Raw genomic sequence first — 19933 nt, forward strand, 5'->3', positions numbered from 1 at the left:
ACTTGGCGTTCACGCTATTCTGCGAATAGTGAAAGAAAAAAGAACATTAATCACAAATCCAAATATACTCGCCCATTAACTTGGATCTGGTTACACTCATGTGCGGTAATAGAACAAAGGTACCAATGATCCATAGAGTCGTCAAATCAATGGATAAAATAACATCATCAACCCAGGAAAAATAAGTAAAAATATAAAAATATAAAAATACAAAATAATATTCAATCAAATCACATGATTTCCCTCCACAATTAGAAAAATTAGTTATAAGTTTTCCAAAATACCACTTACCCCCGGAGGTTTTATTTCAACGATTATATAGATAAAGTACAACAAAAGTGTACTCAATAGTTCTATAATCTCCCTTTTTCTGCAGTAATACTCTTTGTTCTTTACTGGTCAATAAACCCCTTGACCATGTCCCATAGCTGCAGCGTTTGATGAGGAGTCCCACGCATCATCTGTGATGAATTGCATCCACGAGTCATCTTTATCGTCGACGATATCTTCTACGCAGGCGGAGGAAGCTCCAACCTCCGGCGACATTGCCTCGTAAATATCACTGTTATAATTAATATTATTGGAGTTCATCTCCATTGACACCGTCGTGAAGCTACATTGTCCCGTTTGTAGCTGCGGTTCTGTTTCCAACTCCGAACATATTCCGTTCTTCTTAAACACCCGACATAATGCATACGAGTCCTGCACCACCAAATTACCATTTAAACTAAATATTTGGAATGTAACTTGATATATATATATATATATATATATATATATATATATATTTATAAGAACTTTTATATTTTTTGTATATCTATAATATTATTCGTATCTGCGGGTGTAATTTAAAAAGAGAAGGATAAAAGTATTTGTCTTATTTGAGTAATTATTAAATCTGTCTTTTGCGTTAGTTGCAGTAAAGCCAAAGTGAAACCCTAAGCTTTTGTCAGCTTACAGCAAGAAACGAGTATACATCAATTTATTTATTTTATTAAAGTCAGATATCTGTTTATTATAAACATGATTAAATATTTTCTTGCAAAAATCTAAAACGATAATTAAAATGAAATGGAGTGTGTATAATGTATATGAAAATAAATGGAGAAATCATGTTTCAAGTATGGTAAATTTAATCTACTGAATTTATTTCATATCATTATTAGTTTATTTTCTTATTTCTAATTTTCTTTAATAATTGGGACTATCCATGCATATCGACGTAATTCAACATACGTAATAGTAACTACTGTACTATTATTCTTTGAAATATATTGAATTATGAAAGATTGATCAATCACCTGGAGCGAAGAGGGATCATCACAATCTTTGTCATCGAGACGATACTCATGCATGACCCAATCCGTACGTATACCTTGAGGAGCTCTTCCTCTATAGTAAACCAAAGTCTTCTTCATCCCAATCGCTCTGCTTTGACTCGTCACTCTCCGATCTTTCCCGGTCGATTTCCAGTATCCACCTCTCGTTGCTCGGTTCGTTCTAAACCCGTTCGGATACTTCCGGTCACGTGGCCCGAAAAAATACCATTCTGGATCTCTACTTGGTAGAAACGACTTCTCTACATTTCATAAACTTGCATTCATCGATCATAAAAGACTAATAATCTTATAACATATAAGAACAAAACTATACGATAAGATTATCAACTATGAGTCAAAAGACCAAAACTTACTATAGCTAGTATGAACAGAAAAATGTAACATGAATGTATAATTTACAGTTGAGTTAAACTTAAACCATAACAATTCCCTAGAAAAGGAAGTTAAAACCAAAGAAATCGTAATAATTTCATAGCAAAGGAAATTAGAACTAGAAACTTATGTTTTTACCATGTAAAGCAAACATCGTCGGATATAGTTACTTTTAGGAATAATTTTTGACCGACTAAAACTTGGTTTAAGTATATACATAATTAACAAAAAAAAAGATCGTAACAGTATAATGAGCCCAACGCCGGCCATGAACTTGTTAATTAGTTACTAGAAACGAGAAGAATGTAAAATAACGTACCTGCGAGGTCCCATGGCTCACATTTGTAGAGATCAACCTCAGGGATTATATCAAGCTCGATTTCTTGACCACTGATCTTTCTCTTAAGATAATAGTTTACTAGTTCTTCGTCTGTTGGATGAAATCTGAAGCCTGGAGGTAATCCGACAGGAGCCATATATAACCTCACAAACACTTACAAGATCGGGTTCTAATTAAGGAGTACTCATCTCTTCATATATATACACAAACTTTATGGTACTCACTTGATTAATTTCATAGTTTTTTTCTTTTCTTATATTGTTTTATATATCTCTCTCCTTCCTTTCTTTTTGTTGTTTTCATCTTTCGCTTTATCTTTTTGGAGATTCTTGACAAACGTTAACCGCAAGCTCCTTGTGCTTCCTTCATTATAGAAAAAGGGTTCGATATCGATCGCGTTATTAGCATGTTAGATGTCAATATATTTTATGTTCTTGATATCTTGTTTTAAAGCTCCTCCTTGATGCAGTAAGACAATGACGTCACATACAATTTTAATCTTTAATTATAAATATCATTATGCCAAAAATACTAATCTGAATAACCCTTTATAGCGTTACGCTTCCATATATTCCTCACTTTCGTTTATTGAAAATACAGCTGAAGTACGAGTGAGCGCTATACCGGTGGAAAATTGTTCAGTTACACCAACCGACAAGACTAGTCCTAGACTGCTAGACATATTATGTGAAACCCGAAAACCGAATTGGAACTAAACCAAAACACCAAAACCGAAACCAGATAGAAATTTCCGAATAGTTTATATTTCTCTAAACTTGAAAAACTGAACCGAATCGGATCCAAATCGAGAATCAAACGGATACCGCATATCCTTAACTTAATAAAAATAAAAATTATTTTAAGTTTCAAAATAAATAGATATAAAAACTATTTTTTATAAATCAAAATTATTAAAAAAAAACTCCTGGATTACCCGAATATTTTTGATTTTACGGTTTAACTCGGATTTTCTGTTTTTTTTTTTGTAATTTTTTTGTTTGTTTCAAACCTTACCAAGAACCATTTTAAATCGATTCTGTTTCGGGTTTGTAGAAAATAGAGATCCGATCGGTCAAATGTGTCCAAAGAACAAAAGTAGAGCAAACAAAGCATTCCCAAAAGTAAACCAACCTCTTAGACTGCTACAAAAAACACCATCGGATTTCAAAGTAGCACGATCTAATTCAAAAATCTCACCCAATTGAGCCCGTCTAGCATATTTTTTTCACAGTTGCGGGATCACTATAACTCACTCCATTGAGTTCACCACCATAAAACTCAACAGTTACACCTACTTGTTCTACACTATATTTAGATTCTGCCCTTCTAAACGGGACGAATTCGACATTACTCGACCCGAACCCTACGTTGCCCAAATTGATCGGATCTGAGAAATGTTTGGTTCTTCAACGAGTCATATATACCCAAATAACCTAAATAACCCGATCCGAACCTGAAATCAGAATACCCAACTCTAGATAAGACTTTGTCTAGGCATGGGCATCCGTGTGTCAATTGGGTTCAGTTTGGGTTAAATCAGGTTTTGATTCTTCGGAGGGGGGGATGAAAACTGACCCTTTAGATATTTTTAAAGTGCAGTTCGGATCTGTTTTGGGTTTTCTCAGATTCAGTTCACATCACATATTTGATTGAATCCGTTTTAACTTTGGGTTCAATTCTATATCAGGTTTAAGTTACCCAAATACATGTTTGTAATTTAGAAGTATGTAAACAATTTTCTCTAACAAAAACTGGTGGAATGATTCAGAAGTGGTCATTAAAAGATAAAAAAGTATAAACGAGTTAAAATTACCAACTAACAACTCTATAAAGAAACATTGTTTAAACGTTAGAAGCAAATCTATTCATAATTGAACTTCAAATGCAATTCTCAAATCATAAAAATTTAATATTTGATCAAATACCTAAAATATACTTATTAATTAGATTCTTGAGTTAATTATTCATGTAGGTGCTCGAGTTTGATATGACTTGTTTTGAATATTGATTTTTTCGATATTTTTTGGATAGTCCTTCGGGTTCGCGTTCGAATAAAATCTATAAACCGAAATATCATATAACACTAGAATAAGACCAATTAAGTATTTATGTCAGATTCGATTCGATTCAATTTTATTTTTATCGGGTTGGATTTGGTTTATTTGCCGACCCCTAAGCTTGTCCTACAGAAGAACATATTATTGGATTAATTGGATCATATACCCTAAACTTTATAAAATTTTGTCAGTATATTTTCACTTATCTGATTTGTTTTTTTCTTGGGAACTAAGGATAACAACCATAAATTTTAAAGAAATAATCCGAAAATTGGCTATGATATTTTTTATATTTTCATTACTATTTGAGGTTGTAACCTAATTCACTCATGAGTTCAGAGATTCTGTTTTTTTCTTTTCTTTTTTCAGCTACTTTTATCAAATAATTTATCTTTTTACTCTATTCATTTTTAATTGCTTTGCATATTTTTAAAATAACTATCCAAGTTTATGCTTTTACTCGTAAATAAAGTTTTCTGTAAATTTTAAGACGAGCTTACATTTCTATATATTTATATATGAACAACAAATATATAGTATTATACAAGTGAAAGTTCTGTATAAAATACAATCATATAGAATTCTTATTTTATGTATTGAGATGCAAAAGAATACATGTAGTATATACGATGAAAACAAATTCTATTAAACTGTTGGATGGAAAGCCAAGTTTTATTATGTATATGCGGAAATACTATTAAAATTATGTAGTTTAGTCAAACAACATAGAAGTTTTATTTGTAAGTTGTGTATTATCTAAAGTCCACCTTACAGACTAATCAATGTATACAGTATTTTTATTTCTATTGTATTGTTACTTCTTCATTTTTATTTTATATATAGCTAGCCTTTAGTTTATGATGTGTATATGAATATACAGAAAATTAGCCCTTCCTTTTTATTTGATCTTCAATATAAATTTGTTCATTCTTAAATTTAAAAGGTAACTACGGATGAGATGTTTAGTCTAAAAATAGGAGAAAGTGATCTAATTAAAGCAACAAATGCATCGATTTCATATATTTACAGTGAAAAGATGAATTTAAGTAAAGCATTAAGCTATCATGTAATACAGTAGTAACACCACCTATGACATAACCACCAAGCTTATGTCATCAAGAATAAAGATTAAAATCTAAAGGCTGTAACTAGACTGATCAGTGTACAATCTCTGAAGCCGTCTCCTTCGGTATCTCCAAGCCACTTGAATCTGAATAGCTGCTCGTAGCCTCCAATAAGGAGACTCATACCTTATGGCTCCTTGCACACGATTGCTCCTTAGGAATCTAGAGAACAAGCTCGTTACATCTTCAAGATCTGCTACACTCAGCGAAAACGCCTCCACGTTTGTCACACAGCTAACGTTTCTGTTGCTATGCAGTCCCTTTGAGGGCATCCGTATCCTTGTCCCATCTGAATTTTTCAAAGTATATTCAGTTCCAAGATGCAGTTGTCATCTAAGGTTTTATGTCTGTCTGTTAATGAGCACATAGAGTCAACAAAGAATGTACCGGGGTTTACAGAAGAGCGTTCGAGGCACCAAGTGAGAAGTTCTTCACCACAAACATCTCCTTCTGACAATGGTAGAACATAACCATCTTCTCCAACGCTCTCTATCTCACCTCTCACTATGAATACCATTTTCTCAACTAGACCTCCGCGGTGCAAGACCATGCTACTCCTTATGTAAGTCCTTTGTTTCAGCCTCTCACGTATAGCATCTAAGATTGGTTCATCCATCACCGAAAATATCCTCACCTGCAAACCCATGATGACGTTTCAGAAAGAGAGAGCCAACGCTGAGGGAAATGAACTCTGACGTCTACTGTAACGACCCGATCCCGGTTTTGGAGTTTGTTAGCCAGCTAAGTCATATGCATTTACCTGTAAGACAATTATTTGCCTATAAATACCTACCTCTACATTGATTTCTCCTTTTGCAACAAGAAAATAAAACTCAGAAGTTAGAGAGAAGAAGAAATGAGAGAGAGAGAGAGAGAGAGAGTGAGAGAAAGAAAGATAAAAACCAATGCATGTTGCCACCAGAGATCGCCGGAACCACCACACGCCAGCACATCGCCAAGCTCGTCATCACCATCAACCGCAGCTTAGAATCGCCGGAAACCGCCGCCTCTTAAGCTTTGTTTTCGTCCGTTCAGTAAATCAGCTATATCTCCATAACCGTTGAGAATCTCTCGCATGCAAGACCATCATCGTGTTCCTCTCGTCGAGACGAAGCCGTAGACACCGACCACGCCGCAATCGGAGTTCAGACGAAGCCGTACGCGCCTCCAAAAGTTACGCCGACTGCGCGCGTTTCTTCCACGCGCCGCCGCCGGATATCGCCTCCGCCGTCTTCCGCCACCGTCCTCCGCCGCATCTCCGCCGCTGCCAGAAGTCGCCTCCGCCGCAGCTCCGCCGCCGCCGGGAATCGCCTCCGCCGTCGCCGCCAACAAACTTTCCGGTAAGACGCCGCCGCCCTCCGCCGTCGCGGCCGGTGACCGACACCGGTGACTCGCCGGTGACTCGGTCAACTCGGCCGAGTCAGCTCAGCGAGTCAAGTCGGTTGACTCGGTAAACCGGTTGGTTGACTGGTTTGACCGGTTTAAATTAATTTCGTTCGGTTAAAGTAAACCGGCCGGTTATGTCAAATCGATTTCTGGTCAAGAGTTGACCGGATTGACCTTTGACCAGCGAGTTGACTTTTTCGCAAACCTTGACCAGTCCCGTTTTTAACCGTTCGAAAGGCGTCTGACTCAGAATTTCGATCTGATTTCAGATATGGAGTCTATTTGAGCAGCTGGAGTTCATAAACACTATTTTTCTATTGCTAAGGTGAGGGTCTATTCCCGAACTCCTCTTACACGGCTTAGGACCTCGAATAAGTATAATTTATTTCTAATGTGTTCCGTCTGCTTGAAATCGAGTCTGTCATTGCTTGTTTAGTTATTAGGTTCTTTGCATAAACCGGAACTAGGGGGCTAGATGATTCAATATTGATTGCTTCACTTAATGTAAATTCTTAGCTAGGATTGTTTTAGTGTGGAGACGGATACAGAGACGGACTTCTGTATGCCGGATTGTATGAGGTTATGGCCAACTATAGTCGACCGGTTGAGCTGTAGCCTGGAAGTGTCGATAAATCGTCCACGGGCGGTGTCCGAGCACTATCTCGAGTTGTGTTGTTTGGCCTGTTAGTGGGCGGCGAGTGTGCACCTCGCTAGGACCATTGTTTGTTGCTTGGGTACTTTAGGTACCGTGTTTGACATGCATTAGAATTAATTTATATTTATTCGGAGTGCTATGTCCGGGTCCATGGACTTCGGGGTAGCATCCCCCATACCTCACTGGGCGATTCACCTATCGCTCACCCCTCACTCTTCCCTTTTTTTTCAGGTGAGACAAATAAGTATGTGATATTTGGACGGACTTGGTGCTACTGGACTTTTCTTTCGGATTTTATTTGGGCTTGGGTGAGCGTTATTGGGTTTATGGGCTTTTATATTATGGGATATTGTTGGTGGCCCGTCGTCCTTAGTGAGAAGGAGACGGATGTCACATTGTTGTATGATGACGCGTCGGTGGTGACACGCTGTCCTCCAGATAGGAGGTGACGGGTGTCGCAATTTTGGTATCAGAGCGGGGTTCCATCCCGGTTCCGTCCGGGATGGCGGTCAGGGGATTCGGTTTTCATCGGTTTTCAACGTTCTTTTTGTTTTTTTTAAAAAAATATTTATTAATATATTTCGAAATTCTTTTAGCACCATTCTGTCCATTAATTACTAACTCAAATGTCTCTTTCTATGACGATGAGTAAAATCATCGTCATTCGTCCTTCGACTAACAGGGTTCTCGCCAGATGTTCAGCAGTTGGGCGATGTTTAAGTTCTTCAGTTTTCTCAAGAGTTATCAGTTTCTTCGGTCATGATTTCGAGGTTATCCAGGAGTGGATATGTGACGTTTCTGCCACCAGCCCACTTCAAGCAATCGTTCCACGAGTTTTGTTACTGGAGATTATGTGATGTGAGGTATGAGCCATTGGTTGGCATGTGTACGAGTATATTATCTATTTTGGAGGTATATTTGTCTTGTGAACTCGTGGAGATCGCTTTTGAATTGGGATGTGCCGGTTCGGATAGCTGACATATGACATTGGGAGCTATTTATATTCATGGTGTCGCACCAGTTATGCTTGGTGGAGTCGAGTTATCTGGAGCCCCTCAGAGAGATGGAGCAGAGTTTTATGATGTTATTGTTTTTTTTTGGGATGGATTGGTTGTCACGACATCGAGTAGTGTTGGATTGCCTGAAGGCACGAGTTTATATTGCTGGAGCAGATGAAATTTTTATTGCATGCATGCTACATACTGAGGAGTTATGGAATATAAGAACAAAGAAATTTTCGGCAACCATTTCGATGGTTAAGGATGATGGACAGCATGAGCTGCAGGATCTTCCGGTTATTGCAGAGTATGAGGATATATTTGTGACCTTTGGAACGGTCACTACAAGACACATGAGACGCTCTTGCGAATTGTTTGGAGCAAACATCAATGGTTTCACGAGTTTCTTATCATCTATCACGAGCAGGGATGACCGAGTTGAGAAAGCAATTGGAGGAACTCTTTGATAAGGGATTTATCAGATTGCTTACATCACCATGGAGAGCATCATTGTTGTTGTAAAGAAGAAAGGTGGGAGTTTCAGATTTTTGTATCGACTACATAGACTTGAACATGGTAACCATCGTATTGATGAGTAGTTATATGAGATTAATGGAGGTTCATCGTTCTCGAAGTTTGTCTTGGCATCAGGATACCATCAGTTTGCTATAGCTGAGGAGTATGTACGGAATGCAGATTTCTGTTATGGATATTATGAGTTCGTAGTGATACCATTTGGGTCGACAAAGGCACCGTTGCATTCATGAAGATATGAATGACGTTTTCGTGAACATTTGGATAGGTGTGCGATTGTATTCATCAACGACATCCTGGTTATTTTGGAGTAGAAAGGAGATTTATAAGCATTTCGCGGATTGCGTTGGATAAGCTTGGAGAGCATCAGTTGTTCGCTACGTTGAGGAATTGTAGCTTCTGGCAGAGGAATGTTGAATTTTTGGGTAACATGGTTTTGGAAGCAAAATTTTGATTGATCCAAAGAAGATTAATACCGTTCCGGGAAGGTCGAAACTTAAGAACACTACAGAGATCTACCGTTCTTTTTGGGTTAACAGTGTACTACTAGAAGTTCATCAAGGGTTTCACCGTTATAGTAATGTTGAAGATACAGTCTACATGTAAAGACGTTAAGTGTGGTTGGATAGATTTTTGTTTGAGGAGTTCACTGAATAGAAGCACAACTAATGAAGACACTAATTTTGGTTCTGCAGAGGCTGAGGCTTACTCTGATGTGTCAGATACTGGCTTGGATTTAAATTGAGGTAAGAAGATTAAGTCATTCATATGCATCACGCCAGAGAGGTTGTAGTGGTAATTACGTTATAGTTTTGGAGATCGTAATTGTACGAGAAGGAAGTCCAGATTCTATGGGATCATTAGAGTCTGACATTTATCTACACATTAAAAATTACAATTTGGCAGTGCAGTCGGAATGAGTTTGTAGCAGGCTGCAGTTTGGATATCGCATGCCATCTGGTAAGGACAACCAGGTGACAAATGTCTTGGGTAGGCATATGAGCGACGTATTTGGAACAAAGGAAGGTCAGGAGTTTACTGGGACAGTTGCTAGTCTCAAATTGTGTGTCGTATTGTCAAGGGAAAGACATATTGCCTTGAGGATTGGAGCATGCAGTTTTGCTATGGAAGATACACCATGCGCAGGTTAGCGTTATGGTTTTCGTTGAATAGATCGAGATTGAGAATATTGGAGATCATACAGCTTTGAGCAGGACGTACCTATATCGAAACCGAGTTTGTGTGTTGGACGATAAGCTGTTAAGAAAAGGGATCTTACAGCAAACACATCACTTATGTTACTCTACCCATCGGAAATAATAAGGAGTTCAAAGATATTAAGCGTTACTATCATTGACCTATTATGAAAAGATTGTAGCCACATTGCGTCGCAAGGATATGTAAGTCAGCTGGTTTTCCATGAGGATTATATACGGTTCAGGTTATTGTTGAGCATGCTTTTGACAAAGTGGAATGAGACATGGTGATTATGAATATCGTTACTGGATTTTTAAATCACCGTATGTGGAAAGGATGCCATATGGGTAGTCATGGATAGACTTACCGAGTGAATCCATCTCCTAAATAATTTAGAAGGCAGAGAGAGCTGATCAGTTGGTGCAGATTTTCATCAACATGATTTTGAGGTTGCATGAAGCTCTTGTCAACATTGTATCGGATTGGGATTCAAAGTTCACCTCTACATTTTGGATTCATTCAGAAGGCGTTTGGGACAAGCGTTCACAAGAATACAACTTATTATCAACATACAAATGGTCAGAGGACTACTCAGAACTTAAAGGATATATTCAGGGATTGCGTCTTCCAATGGGATGGAAGTTCAGAAAGCATCGACCTCTAATAGAGTTTACCTATATCGACAATTATCATTCAAGCATTGAGATGGACAGTACGAGGCTGTTTATGGTAGGCTTTATCGTATACCACTTTGTTGGACCAAAGTGGGGGAGCGACATGAGTTAAAATTACTAATGGTTCAAGAGACGGTAGAGCAAATAGATATGCTCAAAAATTGGCTTTGGGAAGCACATAACGTCAGATAATTTATGCAGCTAAGCGCCATAAAGATTTGGAGTTACATATAGGTTATTTAGTATACCTGAAAATAAGGACATTTCAGGAGGGATCTAAGACTCAGAAGCTAAAGGAACCAAGGTACATGGGATTGTATCCTTCGAAGGAGCGGATTAGAGCAGTTGCTTGCAGCTGTTTTATTAGCAGTGTATCAGATTTTTACAACGTGGTTCATGTGTCAGCATTGAGAAAAGTTGAAAGAAGACCAGAATTATTTTGCAGCAGACGCCAAATCACCGCAAGAAGATTGTACTCGCCTTGTCAGCTAGTGTAGAATTCAGATCATCAAGCGAAAGCAGTTTAGAGAAAATCGACTGTGTTTGTCAGAGTATGTTGAGAGTGAGATGAGACCTGAGAAAGCGAGCATATTGATTATTCAAGTTCGTTTCAATGATGTTGGGGAATTAACGGACGACTCGAATTCGGGGACGAATTCTTTGTAGTGGGGGAGAATTGTAACGACCCGATCCCGGTTTTGGAGTTTGTTAGCCAGCTAAGTCATATGCATTTACCTGTAAGACAATTATTTGCCTATAAATACCTACCTCTACATTGATTTCTCCTTTTGCAACAAGAAAATAAAACTCAGAAGTTAGAGAGAAGAAGAAATGAGAGAGAGAGAGAGAGAGAGAGTGAGAGAAAGAAAGATAAAAACCAATGCATGTTGCCACCAGAGATCGCCGGAACCACCACACGCCAGCACATCGCCAAGCTCGTCATCACCATCAACCGCAGCTTAGAATCGCCGGAAACCGCCGCCTCTTAAGCTTTGTTTTCGTCCGTTCAGTAAATCAGCTATATCTCCATAACCGTTGAGAATCTCTCGCATGCAAGACCATCATCGTGTTCCTCTCGTCGAGACGAAGCCGTAGACACCGACCACGCCGCAATCGGAGTTCAGACGAAGCCGTACGCGCCTCCAAAAGTTACGCCGACTGCGCGCGTTTCTTCCACGCGCCGCCGCCGGATATCGCCTCCGCCGTCTTCCGCCACCGTCCTCCGCCGCATCTCCGCCGCTGCCAGAAGTCGCCTCCGCCGCAGCTCCGCCGCCGCCGGGAATCGCCTCCGCCGTCGCCGCCAACAAACTTTCCGGTAAGACGCCGCCGCCCTCCGCCGTCGCGGCCGGTGACCGACACCGGTGACTCGCCGGTGACTCGGTCAACTCGGCCGAGTCAGCTCAGCGAGTCAAGTCGGTTGACTCGGTAAACCGGTTGGTTGACTGGTTTGACCGGTTTAAATTAATTTCGTTCGGTTAAAGTAAACCGGCCGGTTATGTCAAATCGATTTCTGGTCAAGAGTTGACCGGATTGACCTTTGACCAGCGAGTTGACTTTTTCGCAAACCTTGACCAGTCCCGTTTTTAACCGTTCGAAAGGCGTCTGACTCAGAATTTCGATCTGATTTCAGATATGGAGTCTATTTGAGCAGCTGGAGTTCATAAACACTATTTTTCTATTGCTAAGGTGAGGGTCTATTCCCGAACTCCTCTTACACGGCTTAGGACCTCGAATAAGTATAATTTATTTCTAATGTGTTCCGTCTGCTTGAAATCGAGTCTGTCATTGCTTGTTTAGTTATTAGGTTCTTTGCATAAACCGGAACTAGGGGGCTAGATGATTCAATATTGATTGCTTCACTTAATGTAAATTCTTAGCTAGGATTGTTTTAGTGTGGAGACGGATACAGAGACGGACTTCTGTATGCCGGATTGTATGAGGTTATGGCCAACTATAGTCGACCGGTTGAGCTGTAGCCTGGAAGTGTCGATAAATCGTCCACGGGCGGTGTCCGAGCACTATCTCGAGTTGTGTTGTTTGGCCTGTTAGTGGGCGGCGAGTGTGCACCTCGCTAGGACCATTGTTTGTTGCTTGGGTACTTTAGGTACCGTGTTTGACATGCATTAGAATTAATTTATATTTATTCGGAGTGCTATGTCCGGGTCCATGGACTTCGGGGTAGCATCCCCCATACCTCACTGGGCGATTCACCTATCGCTCACCCCTCACTCTTCCCTTTTTTTTCAGGTGAGACAAATAAGTATGTGATATTTGGACGGACTTGGTGCTACTGGACTTTTCTTTCGGATTTTATTTGGGCTTGGGTGAGCGTTATTGGGTTTATGGGCTTTTATATTATGGGATATTGTTGGTGGCCCGTCGTCCTTAGTGAGAAGGAGACGGATGTCACATTGTTGTATGATGACGCGTCGGTGGTGACACGCTGTCCTCCAGATAGGAGGTGACGGGTGTCGCAATTTTGGTATCAGAGCGGGGTTCCATCCCGGTTCCGTCCGGGATGGCGGTCAGGGGATTCGGTTTTCATCGGTTTTCAACGTTCTTTTTGTTTTTTTTTAAAAAAATATTTATTAATATATTTCGAAATTCTTTTAGCACCATTCTGTCCATTAATTACTAACTCAAATGTCTCTTTCTATGACGATGAGTAAAATCATCGTCATTCGTCCTTCGACTAACAGGGTTCTCGCCAGATGTTCAGCAGTTGGGCGATGTTTAAGTTCTTCAGTTTTCTCAAGAGTTATCAGTTTCTTCGGTCATGATTTCGAGGTTATCCAGGAGTGGATATGTGACGTTTCTGCCACCAGCCCACTTCAAGCAATCGTTCCACGAGTTTTGTTACTGGAGATTATGTGATGTGAGGTATGAGCCATTGGTTGGCATGTGTACGAGTATATTATCTATTTTGGAGGTATATTTGTCTTGTGAACTCGTGGAGATCGCTTTTGAATTGGGATGTGCCGGTTCGGATAGCTGACATATGACATTGGGAGCTATTTATATTCATGGTGTCGCACCAGTTATGCTTGGTGGAGTCGAGTTATCTGGAGCCCCTCAGAGAGATGGAGCAGAGTTTTATGATGTTATTGTTTTTTTTGGGATGGATTGGTTGTCACGACATCGAGTAGTGTTGGATTGCCTGAAGGCACGAGTTTATATTGCTGGAGCAGATGAAATTTTTATTGCATGCATGCTACATACTGAGGAGTTATGGAATATAAGAACAAAGAAATTTTCGGCAACCATTTCGATGGTTAAGGATGATGGACAGCATGAGCTGCAGGATCTTCCGGTTATTGCAGAGTATGAGGATATATTTGTGACCTTTGGAACGGTCACTACAAGACACATGAGACGCTCTTGCGAATTGTTTGGAGCAAACATCAATGGTTTCACGAGTTTCTTATCATCTATCACGAGCAGGGATGACCGAGTTGAGAAAGCAATTGGAGGAACTCTTTGATAAGGGATTTATCAGATTGCTTACATCACCATGGAGAGCATCATTGTTGTTGTAAAGAAGAAAGGTGGGAGTTTCAGATTTTTGTATCGACTACATAGACTTGAACATGGTAACCATCGTATTGATGAGTAGTTATATGAGATTAATGGAGGTTCATCGTTCTCGAAGTTTGTCTTGGCATCAGGATACCATCAGTTTGCTATAGCTGAGGAGTATGTACGGAATGCAGATTTCTGTTATGGATATTATGAGTTCGTAGTGATACCATTTGGGTCGACAAAGGCACCGTTGCATTCATGAAGATATGAATGACGTTTTCGTGAACATTTGGATAGGTGTGCGATTGTATTCATCAACGACATCCTGGTTATTTTGGAGTAGAAAGGAGATTTATAAGCATTTCGCGGATTGCGTTGGATAAGCTTGGAGAGCATCAGTTGTTCGCTACGTTGAGGAATTGTAGCTTCTGGCAGAGGAATGTTGAATTTTTGGGTAACATGGTTTTGGAAGCAAAATTTTGATTGATCCAAAGAAGATTAATACCGTTCCGGGAAGGTCGAAACTTAAGAACACTACAGAGATCTACCGTTCTTTTTGGGTTAACAGTGTACTACTAGAAGTTCATCAAGGGTTTCACCGTTATAGTAATGTTGAAGATACAGTCTACATGTAAAGACGTTAAGTGTGGTTGGATAGATTTTTGTTTGAGGAGTTCACTGAATAGAAGCACAACTAATGAAGACACTAATTTTGGTTCTGCAGAGGCTGAGGCTTACTCTGATGTGTCAGATACTGGCTTGGATTTAAATTGAGGTAAGAAGATTAAGTCATTCATATGCATCACGCCAGAGAGGTTGTAGTGGTAATTACGTTATAGTTTTGGAGATCGTAATTGTACGAGAAGGAAGTCCAGATTCTATGGGATCATTAGAGTCTGACATTTATCTACACATTAAAAATTACAATTTGGCAGTGCAGTCGGAATGAGTTTGTAGCAGGCTGCAATTTGGATATCGCATGCCATCTGGTAAGGACAACCAGGTGACAAATGTCTTGGGTAGGCATATGAGCGACGTATTTGGAACAAAGGAAGGTCAGGAGTTTACTGGGACAGTTGCTAGTCTCAAATTGTGTGTCGTATTGTCAAGGGAAAGACATATTGCCTTGAGGATTGGAGCATGCAGTTTTGCTATGGAAGATACACCATGCGCAGGTTAGCGTTATGGTTTTCGTTGAATAGATCGAGATTGAGAATATTGGAGATCATACAGCTTTGAGCAGGACGTACCTATATCGAAACCGAGTTTGTGTGTTGGACGATAAGCTGTTAAGAAAAGGGATCTTACAGCAAACACATCACTTATGTTACTCTACCCATCGGAAATAATAAGGAGTTCAAAGATATTAAGCGTTACTATCATTGACCTATTATGAAAAGATTGTAGCCACATTGCGTCGCAAGGATATGTAAGTCAGCTGGTTTTCCATGAGGATTATATACGGTTCAGGTTATTGTTGAGCATGCTTTTGACAAAGTGGAATGAGACATGGTTTTATGTCTGTCTGTTAATGAGCACATAGAGTCAACAAAGAATGTACCGGGGTTTACAGAAGAGCGTTCGAGGCACCAAGTGAGAAGTTCTTCACCACAAACATCTCCTTCTGACAATGGTAGAACATAACCATCTTCTCCAACGCTCTCTATCTCACCTCTCACTATGAATACCATTTTCTCAACTAGACCTCCGCGGTGCAAGACCATGCTACTCCTTATGTAAGTCCTTTGTTTCAGCCTCTCACGTATAGCATCTAAGATTGGTTCATCCATCACCGAAAATATCCTCACCTGCAAACCCATGATGACGTTTCAGAAAGAGAGAGCCAACGCTGAGGGAAATGAACTCTGACGTCTACCTTCTTGAGAAATATGAAGAGGTGTTTTCTTATATCTCTTTGAAGGTCATCAGGCATATTCTTAAACAACAATTCTTCATTAACTCCTCTGGTAGCAGCCCAGTTGAACCGCTCAGCCTCTCGCACCCTCCTGAAAATGTAGAAACAACTATTCAGTTAGCTTTAAAAGCTAGTAACATTACAGAGCCGGAGACGATGTCATTCTTCAAAATTCAACTTCAGAAGCAAAGTTTAAGAGGTAGTAGAGTCCACATACTTTCTAATATCTCCTGGCAACCGTCTATGCCTCATCCATTGCTCCACATCACGCCGTCTCAAAGTCATTTCCAAATTCCTAAGTGTACAAAACACAATCAACTTAGGTAATTTGTGTTTTAGAGACAATCCAACCCATGTCTTATTTTGTACAATGGTGGAGTTATTTACCTTCGACCGAGAGATTGAAGGAAGTTCTGCATATTACCAATAAGAAGAGCGAAAAGCAAAAGCCCCAATCCGATAATGCCCATGGTGAAGAAGACCTCCCCAAGAAAGTAACTTGGAATTAGGTTTCCAGCAAGCGTGCTGATTTGCTTTTGAGAGTTTTAAAACAATTTGACATTCATTAAAAGTTCCAGATATGCTAAACCAATGTAAGAACTTAAGTATAACCAAGTTACCTGAAACCCCCAAAAAAGAGAGTAACTGTATCTTGTGAAGAGGCTATTATGATTGGTGAGATTAACTGCCTTCAAATAGATTCCATAAGGAAAACCATCCTCTTGAAAACAAGCACGGGCACTCGCATTATCTTTCCACGCAGCTGATAAAGCGCTAGTTTCACCACGACAATCTATAAGCTCTCTGCATGGACGATCAGAACTACCGCAAGCATCTCGAAGGCATTGATTAACTCTCTGAAAGAGAAAAAAAAATGAAAAAAGGAAGGCAAGCAATGAAAAGAATCAATAAATCACTAGAAATATATATAAACAGCTTCTGTTGGTTAGGACAAGAGAAATGATTTAAGCAACATAAAGGACGTTGTTAGATTAAAGTGAGGTTTCAGACTGTTGCCGTACCTGCAGACCAAAAAGATACCAACAAGAGCCAACGACATGACCAGCAAGCATGAAGGTAAGAAGATTAATAAAAAAATTAGCCCAAGCCGACTCAAAGATGAAGCCAGTCGGTGTTTGTCCAGCAAGAAGTGGTAGTAGCCTATATAACTTGGGAATGTATTGGAAAAGAACTGCAGCACGTAAAAGGTTCTTTGCATAGTTTGCCCCAGATATGGCTAAGTTTGCTGGTATTATCCATAATATCAATATCTGTAACCAAAAGAGTAAAATGAAAATGAGAATTCAGAGGTAAAATGAACATATTCCAATTACTTCTACTTAGAAGTTGTGGCTCTTAACATTATATATGATACCTGTGGAAGTGGCATCACTATGAACAAATCTAGTAAAAACTTTCCTCGGAAGTAATGACTAGCAACTTTTCTTGGATGGTCTACCAACTGGCCAGCACCAACAACCGTAGACTCAGGAGCTACATAGGCTAATCGGAACTGCAACAAATATATGCAAGAGAAAGAAACATTTAAAGCCAACATAGTCTCTTATAACAAAAAAAGATAAGTAAAAGGAAACACACCTGAAGCAGGATGTTTACAGAGAACAAAACATCTGTTACACTTCTAACAGCTACAAATGTGTGAGCCATCGGCCAATCAATCTCAATGCAATTATTGTTCTGCAGTATGAAAGATGGTTATAAGAAAGGTTCTCAAGCGCAAGAAAAGAAAAACATGAGAACCAAAAGACAGAGAAAGAAATATGTCTAAAGATACCTGCTTGACTAATATGAGGAAGAAGAAGAGGGGATCTATAAAAATAGCTAACAAGCAAGAAAAGGCAAAGAACTTAGTCCATCTCTGAACGAACTTGGAGTGAGGATTCATGATTCCTGGTAAGTGTCTATTAATAGATGTAGCAAACCTCCTAGCCCAACCTTTAGCATCATGGAACTAGAAAGATCAAAATGAAAAAGAAAAAAAACTTTGTTTCAGCAGCATTCACTTGAGAGTGTCTGAAGCTAAATTGTGAAGTAAGAGAACGTACAGTGGAATCAAAAATGGCAGAAACTCTAGAAGTAGGGATTTGGGAAGCTTTCCGGTTGTAGTAAGAAGGACAAGTGGTACAGTAAGGATCATTACACATACCCAACTGTCCAGATCTCAAGAGATGTGCGTGTTTCAATACGAACTCCTCCTCTGAGTTTTTGTGTTCGAGAGCAGCAAAGGAAGGGTACCTCTCAGGCTGAGAGGAGGAGACATCACGAGTGGAAGTAGGAGGAGGAGGAAGAAAGAGAGGCTCAGAACTGCGAGTAGATGAGAGAGGACCACTCATCTGAACTAAAGGAGGCCTTCTATGAGTTCGAAGAGGACCTGTGTAGCCTAAAACAACAGTCGAGCTGTCGAACCCATCAAGGATCGAAGAAGTGTTTGCGAGGGAAACGCTACGTGACCTGGAAGTGAAAGGCCTAGTACGAGATAACGATGATGAGTCTGAAACTGGAAGCATGGGAACATCATCCTTCTCCATTTCTGAGATAAGAAAGTAGAGAGACCTAGCAAGAAAGCTAGAGCATTTGAGGCTGAGAGCTAACTGTAAGATGAAAGCAGAGACTTTGGGAAGGAGACGATGACTGAGTCAGGGTCTTTTGTAGGGTCAAGCTAGTGTCTTAATTATAATCGTTTCACAAATTAAAAATTGAAAAGTGTGTGGACTGAATACGAAAAAATCGTCTGATTTCTTTTTTTTTTTTGTAATTGGTTTTTCATTTTGTTTTTATATAATTTTTTTATTGATAACACTTGATAAAATACATTATTGAAATTTCCAAATCGTGGGAATACGTAGAAATCCCAATAAGATAGTTTGAAGTAAAATATATGCGATCTTTTTATTTTTTATTATATAATAGAGTAAAAAGAAAACTATTTTAAAATGTAGTAATGTGTTTATTTTTAAATAAAATGTTAAGAGTAATATTAAAACCAATTATAACATTATTTAAATAAAATAAAATATTAGAAATGCTATAAACCAAAATAAATATTGATACGATGCTATTCGTTGTTTTCTTTTATGATTAAAATTCAATCATTCGATCACTTACCAACTGTCACTAATTAATTGGAGGCAAATTTGCCGTTAACAGCTTTTCCTTCTTTATCCTACTTTCAATTTAAATGGAAGGATACTTTTCCACGCATCATTTATGGTCAGAGTTAATGTTGCCATTGGCGCATATCCTTTCTGCAGAACTACATTAAATATGGGGAAGCACAAACTGAAAATGTTTACATGCCAACCAAGCTTTGTTTTGCATATATACATTTGTATTTTATGTCTTAACAAAAGTTAAGTGATGTTTTTCTTTTAAAACACAAGTTAAGTGATGTTAAGCCCAAAGCTTGTTTATCAGCATCAATGATATGGTGTTTCCTATCAATATTATTAAAACATAAGTACTTTTGATACTATTTCGAAACATGAATGATTACATTGTTTTTTAGTAATTTTATTAATATAATTACATTATCTATCTTTTATATTTCAGTCAGTTTAACAATTTCATTTATTATATTACATTAACAATACATCAGATCATTAATTATATTACCATAATAATAATAATACATATTTTTATTTATTAGTTAATCATCATTAATTTTGTGCCAATTATAAAATCAAAAATATAAAATAACTAGGGTTTGCATATGGTTAAACGTTCGGTTTAGTTTGTTTTACTATTTTTTTTTAATTTTAATTTCAATCAGTGCGAAATTACATAGCCAAAAACATAATTCAA

General features: G+C 38.8%; 2 protein-coding genes and 1 long non-coding RNA gene across 5 annotated transcripts; 1 reads left to right on the forward strand and 2 right to left on the reverse strand.

The window, feature by feature from the left end:
• Positions 1 to 106: 106 nt before the first annotated feature.
• On the reverse strand, positions 107 to 4844 carry LOC103869660 (NAC domain-containing protein 86). The gene is made up of 3 exons (XM_009147739.3): positions 2032 to 4844; positions 1302 to 1579; positions 107 to 702 (listed from the first exon to the last, which is right to left on the reverse strand). Exons 1-3 carry the CDS (start codon positions 2186 to 2188, stop codon positions 400 to 402), a joined length of 738 nt encoding a protein of 245 aa, XP_009145987.1. The 5' UTR covers positions 2189 to 4844; the 3' UTR covers positions 107 to 399.
• Positions 4845 to 5083: 239 nt separating this feature from the next.
• On the reverse strand, positions 5084 to 19125 carry LOC103869811 (probable cyclic nucleotide-gated ion channel 20, chloroplastic). 2 transcript variants are annotated; one of them, XM_033291366.1, is made up of 12 exons: positions 18178 to 19115; positions 17907 to 18083; positions 17711 to 17809; positions 17487 to 17624; positions 17134 to 17382; positions 16732 to 16968; positions 16499 to 16644; positions 16329 to 16406; positions 16073 to 16202; positions 15758 to 16004; positions 5621 to 5867; positions 5084 to 5522 (listed from the first exon to the last, which is right to left on the reverse strand). In XM_033291366.1, exons 1-11 carry the CDS (start codon positions 18658 to 18660, stop codon positions 5842 to 5844), a joined length of 2010 nt encoding a protein of 669 aa, XP_033147257.1. In that variant the 5' UTR covers positions 18661 to 19115; the 3' UTR covers positions 5084 to 5522; positions 5621 to 5841. The 2 variants fall into 2 exon arrangements, with proteins under 2 accessions (XP_033147257.1, XP_033147256.1); XM_033291365.1 differs by lacking the exons at positions 5084 to 5522; positions 5621 to 5867 and having other exon boundaries at positions 13273 to 16004; positions 18178 to 19125.
• On the forward strand, positions 5931 to 13233 carry LOC117134003. Of its 2 annotated transcripts, XR_004458106.1 has the most exons (5): positions 5931 to 6573; positions 6889 to 6944; positions 7506 to 11992; positions 12308 to 12363; positions 12925 to 13233. It is a non-coding gene; the product is annotated as an uncharacterized LOC117134003 (long non-coding RNA). The 2 variants fall into 2 exon arrangements; XR_004458105.1 differs by lacking the exon at positions 5931 to 6573 and having other exon boundaries at positions 6610 to 6944.
• Positions 19126 to 19933: the final 808 nt, after the last annotated feature.

Source organism: Brassica rapa, chromosome A05 (genome assembly GCF_000309985.2).
Source record: "Brassica rapa cultivar Chiifu-401-42 chromosome A05, CAAS_Brap_v3.01, whole genome shotgun sequence".
Classification (NCBI taxonomy): Eukaryota; Viridiplantae; Streptophyta; class Magnoliopsida; order Brassicales; family Brassicaceae; genus Brassica; species Brassica rapa.